The sequence below is a fragment of the Haliotis rubra genome, unplaced genomic scaffold (genome assembly GCF_003918875.1).
Source record: "Haliotis rubra isolate DU_JTF1 unplaced genomic scaffold, ASM391887v1 Scf243, whole genome shotgun sequence".
Taxonomy (NCBI): domain Eukaryota; kingdom Metazoa; phylum Mollusca; class Gastropoda; order Lepetellida; family Haliotidae; genus Haliotis; species Haliotis rubra.
In genome coordinates this window covers 368,913-374,912 of record NW_025766481.1, presented here as the reverse complement: position 1 = coordinate 374,912, position 6,000 = coordinate 368,913, and the positions used below count along the sequence as shown (strand labels likewise).

General features: G+C 36.4%; 1 protein-coding gene across 3 annotated transcripts in view; it reads right to left on the bottom strand.

The window, feature by feature from the left end:
* Nucleotides 1-2,750: 2,750 nt before the first annotated feature.
* The window catches only part of LOC124278886 (cell wall protein IFF6-like), a 37,619-nt gene continuing 34,369 nt past the window's right edge, over nucleotides 2,751-6,000 (bottom strand). For all 3 annotated transcript variants that reach the window (XM_046714674.1, XM_046714673.1, XM_046714672.1), the window contains 3 exons: nucleotides 5,701-5,943; nucleotides 4,331-4,507; nucleotides 2,751-3,362 (listed from right to left, as the gene is read on the bottom strand). In XM_046714674.1, the coding sequence (XP_046570630.1) occupies nucleotides 5,803-5,943 (141 nt within the window). In that variant the 3' untranslated portion in view covers nucleotides 2,751-3,362; nucleotides 4,331-4,507; nucleotides 5,701-5,802. The remainder of the gene's footprint in view (nucleotides 3,363-4,330; nucleotides 4,508-5,700; nucleotides 5,944-6,000) is intronic.

Here is a 6,000-nt window from a genome sequence, read left to right as displayed (position 1 = left end):
TGTGTGTACAATATTCTGTGTGTACAATATTCAATGTACATGATGGTGTGTGTACAATATTCTGTGTGTATGATGGTGTGTGTACAATATTCAATGTACATGATGGTGTGTGTACAATATTCTGTGTACATGATGGTGTGTGTACAATATTCTGTGTACATGATATTCTGTGTGTCTCTTCTTTTAAAAGGGATTCCGTTGTGAATTATCACCGCTATTTCTCTCAGAACAAGAGTTACAGCATAACAAACCAGATGAATACAAATCATGGTGATTTATTAGAAAAGCAAATGTTGCGTCTTTGGATCACAAATATAGCAATGTTCTGGTGTGTTTACAAGCTGTTACTATCAGAAAAATCAGGTGAACAATGCAAAAATAACTGTAACATTTCAAAATATAGTAGTTTAAATGTTTTACAATCTGTGAATATTAAAAATCACTCTGATAGGTTGTTTTGGAAATAGTGCAAAGGCAAGAAGCACCACTTTCAGACACTTCAACTAGATTGTTGTCACATGCCTGCCTGAGCCTGGTCATGACAACTGCAAAATTACACTGCATGTCTAATTTTCAGTACAAATACATTTACTAATGCAACTCCTATTAATAAACGTCAAAATAGAGTTCATGATTCGCAAACAAATCTTAATGAGATCAAGTCAGATTTATTATATATTACAAATATAGTTCAGGAAAACATCTAATGAAGGTAAAACATTTGTACAGCATTCAGAAACAGCAAGACCATATGAACTTAAAACTGTCATTCTCAGTTTTTCATTTCCTCCCTATTCGTCCTGTTGTTGTATGTAATAGTTTCATTACAACACCAGCACTAACACCACATCTGACTGTCTCCTTATGTTGTAACAGCTTCACTATAAGTTTTACACAATGCTACCTTCATCATACTTCCACTTATAAGACTGATTTAATTCTGTTATCCATTAATAATAACTGCTCATTAAAACCACATACTGTTTAACTAAAGAAAAACTGATACTAGTCCATTTGCACACATACAAATATGTGAGTAGTAATGGAGGCGTTCAATATAACTATACTTGGGGTAGCTGTGGACGTGACATACAGCTCCCAGGATGCAACAGTCAATACACAGTAGCACATATAATAAGTTCACACTTACATCAGTGGTCAGAAATCTGAGAGTCTTTCCTGCTGGTCTGTAGTTGCTGATATTTACAAGCCTGCATAGAACCTGTCACACTGTTACTCTGGGTTTGATCACGGGAAACTGTTTCTTGAACACTTCCAAAAAGTGAAGTTTTGAAATATAATTTATGGAATAAAATCATCACATTCTAAACTACCTACAGACGAATGAATGGGATGATGCTCAGCTATGGGACAACTATGGTTAGAGGTACATAACCTCTGTACCTGAGCAAAACAGGGGATCTCAACTAACCAATCTCTGCTGAAACTGTTACCAACCAGCATTATGTAACACATGCCACCTTGCAATTCATGCTCAAAAACAGCAATGAAACCATTTCTATGGCCAAAATTGGAACACAATAAAGTTCATGTTCTGCAGTAGTATCTGCAATTGTGAGGCCCTGGACTACCAGTTCAGGAATACGTGAATTTGCTGAAGAGATAAAATGTATTTTTTCTGTGCATAATACATGGGAAAACCTGTCCGAAAAATTGAATCCTGTAGCGGGGTGTGGCATTAAGCTTAGGTGCGAACTATACTTGAGAAAACATACATTACTATATTTCCCACCCTGGTGCTTAGGTGTCTGGGTGAGGACCTCATCAATGGAAGTGGCCTGGTTGTGTCACTGACAGTCTATGCAGTGGTCGGCCATGATGGAATGTGCTTGACATAAACAATACTGACCCCTACTACTTGCACACACTGTATACATCTTGACTACAGCAAACAGTGGGGGCAGACTGGTTTCACTAAGCAAACAAATACCTCTTAACAAACACACAGACACATTCAAGTCAAAACACAGAACCTAAAACTTCAACAAACTGATACTGATCATAACAGTAATTTTTCCCACTTTTTTTAAATAGAAAAGGTCTGAAAATCTTACTTGTTTAGTACTCTTTCTTGCCTCAAACTTTAGAGTAAACATGGTGTTAAATATATATATATATATATATGTTGAAAATGATAAACTCTGTACAAACACTCTCCTACATGGGAATATACATTGATATTTACTCAAATCAAAAACACTTTTTAGGATTACACAGCAAACAAATATGTAGACTTGTGAAGTATGTACAAATAAAACATCTAATTAGATGACAAAACTGTTGAGACACTGGATGCACCATACAGCAATTTCTTGTCCCCTCAGGATACATTTGTGACTTTATCTCATGCTAATGTTCCAACTCCAACACAACACTGCTAAAGATACATCAGAACTGCAGTATTTAATCAAAACTAATAGATATGTTTCTGTTCAAGTACAATCAGAACAATTATATACTATAGAGAAAAAAATATCTTATAAAACCACAACACTTTTCATTTCCTTGGTTAACAAAGTGAAAGTAGGCATGGAAAACAGAATAAACCTTCCTTAATTTTCACTGGAGTGATGGCTGCAGTCTCGATTGCTGCACTGTCGATTTGATGGTGGTGGCTCACGAGCAGTTCCAGCTTGTAGGAAACTATATATATATATATATATATATATATAGATAGATAGATAGATAGATAGATAGATAGATAGATAGATAGATAGATAGATAGATAGATAGATATATACTATATACACAGATTTGCTCCAGTGATTCTTTCAATGCACCTTCATTTACTGGATCATTAAGCAATGTTCCTCACACAACTTCACATATGTGTACCACACCTTGATCTGTACAAGCACACTGGCAAAAGTGAAAAATAAAAATAAAAGAAAATAATTAATTCTTGCAAAGTATTCCCAAATATTATGTTGTTTGAGTATTTGATTGTTACAAAACCACATATTCACCCTTTTGAACTGTGCTATTTCAAAGCATACTTTTCAGCTTAAAATAGTTCCTATGACATGCCATCCCCCCTCCCCACAATGTCCCCCTCCCCAAAACATATTAATCCATCTACCCAGGTCATTGAGTAACAAAGGTCATCTTGACCTGGAGGGATTTCCTCAGAAAAAGAAACATCATGGATCCAATATATTGGTTAGATGTTCTCCAAACACTTTCTTCCCTGTGTGGTTACACAGACTCATAGCCTGATCGCCTCTTCCTGCGACCAATCAAGTAAGCAATGAGAACAATAACGACCAATCCGGCTAGAGCAGCTCCCACTGCTATGGGCACAATGCTGTTGGTTTCTGTGTCAGCTGGGCACTCAACCATACCTGCAAGTTAAACATGGATTGTTATCAGGTTACCCACATGCAAATGGACCACTAATTATAGTTCGTAATAATGCTAGTTTCTTATATGCATTTTGACTCACTAATACGACAAGTATTCAGAAAAAAACAAAAACACACTCCCAAAACGCCAATAAATATGTCATATCTGTCAGTTTGATATAAGCATGTTCATTATAGTCTACTGTATGTACCTACACCAGACCTGACCAAGGGAGATAAATCTTTTATCAAACCATCTTAAGGTGAATACCACAAGAGGTATTTTTCCTCAGCATATAGAATACAGGAGTAAAGACTAGGTCTGCATTCATAAATGAGGTATCTACCAAGTTACCTGTGTAACCATTAAGTCTTTCAACACCAGTAAACCAGTAGTTTTTACTGCTCTGAGCTCACAGAGATCTTACTTGTTGAAACCTACATTTATCAAGGAAAATATTAGCTTGTAAAACATCATAGCTTCTACATGTAACACACCAGGAGTACTTTCGCAAATGCAACAAGTGATTTTATTGCAAAGGCAAAGTCGGCCAATCATATTACAGCAATGGATAACATCATTACGTACAAACTTCGATTAAATTTTGATGACAAGTTTGGGAGAAATCATGTTATTATGAACATTTGAAGCAAGAAATTGCCACCTATACATAAAATATGGAACTTGTTAAAGCATGTGTCTGAGAAAAGAATTGCAGAAAATAATTTCCAAACATGAATCTGTCAATAAAATATGGTGACTTGAAATCTAATTATGTTTCAGGCAATGTGAAAAGTGATTGTGAAAAAGATTCAATAAATGAATCATGTCAGGAAGGTTCCTAAAATAATACATGATTTTTATGTGACTACAGCCTGGACGGTTTTCCAGCCTGAGGTGTTAAATAGCTAAAGGAAGAAAACAGTCTGGAACCTCAGGTCCTCAGAGTGTGCCTAGCTGTACTCACCATCATTGCTAAAGGTAGTGCTGTTTCCTGTTTGGAATGCCTTGTACTGGAAATTTGATGTTACCAACTCCACATCATGCTCAGCTGTTATGGTCACATTGGCATTGCACTTGTAGGATCCCTTCTGGCTTGCTTCAAACTGAGCTAAGTTGAAAGCCATCACGCTGATCTTATCACCTACAGTCATAAATTAAAAGTAACTACCTACAGACTTGAAAAGTGGTTCTCTTGCTCTGCAGACAAGTCTTCAAAGACTGGTCTGTCTGGCAGGAAACAAGTGGGCCTGGGCAATGGAACAGAATGGCCTGAAGTTTTTGTCACCAACATATAATATATGTATACATTATGACTGTAGCTCATCTACATGACATGGAGAGGCATAACACAGCCCTGCTACAGTCCGTTTGAGTCAGAAACGGACTGATGAATTGCAAATTTTATCATTGTACAAAAGTGCCACATAAATATAAATAGTACACATGTTTATCATTTACAAATACCAAACAGCTTTCTTATATTTGAAAATTTTCCGGACTCCACCAAAAAAGTTCTTTAAGAAACTATTATCATTGAAAACGCAAAAGTTGTTATAATAATAATAATAATAATAGGCCATTTATATAACGCCTTTCAACGTCACAGGGATATGCTCAAAGCACTTCCTGAGCTCAAGTTAAAACTATATAAAGTTGGCAGGTACGGATGTTATCTGTCGCTGATGATAGTTTTTGGTGGAGTCTGGAAAATTTTCAAATATAAGAAAGCTGTTTGGTATTAGTAAATGATAAACATGTGTACTATTTCTATTTATGCGGCAATTCTGTACAATGATAAAATTTGCAATTCATCGGTCGGTTTCTGGTTTATATTTAACCATGGAAGTTCTGGGAGAATGATGGCATGGATTGCTGTGAATAGCTATTATCCAGTTGCTAGATATACAGTCCGTTTGAGTCAGAAACGGACCGATGAATTGCAAATTTTATCATCACAACTTTTGCGTTTTCAATGATAATAGTTTCTTAAAGAACTTTTTTGGTGGAGTCCGGAAAATTTTCAAATATAAGAAAGCTGTTTGGTATTAGTAAATGATAAACATGTGTACTATTTCTATTTATGCGGCAATTCTGTACAATGATAAAATTTGCAATTCATCGGTCCGTTTCTGACTCAAACGGACTGTATATCTAGCAACTGGATAATAGCTATTCACAGCAATCCATGCCATCATTCTCCCAGAACTTCCATGTTTAAATATAAACCATCACATCATGTCAAATCTTCATTCTCAATCATCCAGCATCATATTCCACAGCTACTGCACTGTAAAGGGTGTTGATCAAATCATGTCTGCTGGAGACCATACTCACCAGATTTATTCACTGGGATTTCTGGGAAGCGACTGTCCAAGACATAGTTGATTGTGACATTAGACAGCTGATGCTTGGTGTCTGAGGTCGCTGTGAGACTCGTTAATTTATCTTGTGTGAACACCATGGTGATACTCCAATTCCCCCGAAGAAGCTGAAAGTGACGGAATCCTCTGTGTCTCCACAGCTGCCTGTTATGTCAGACGGGCTCAGATCTGGTACAACAACTTCTACTGTCTTGTTCTAGAAACATACAATCATCACCCAGAATTACTTTCCTCTACACTGGACGCACATGGC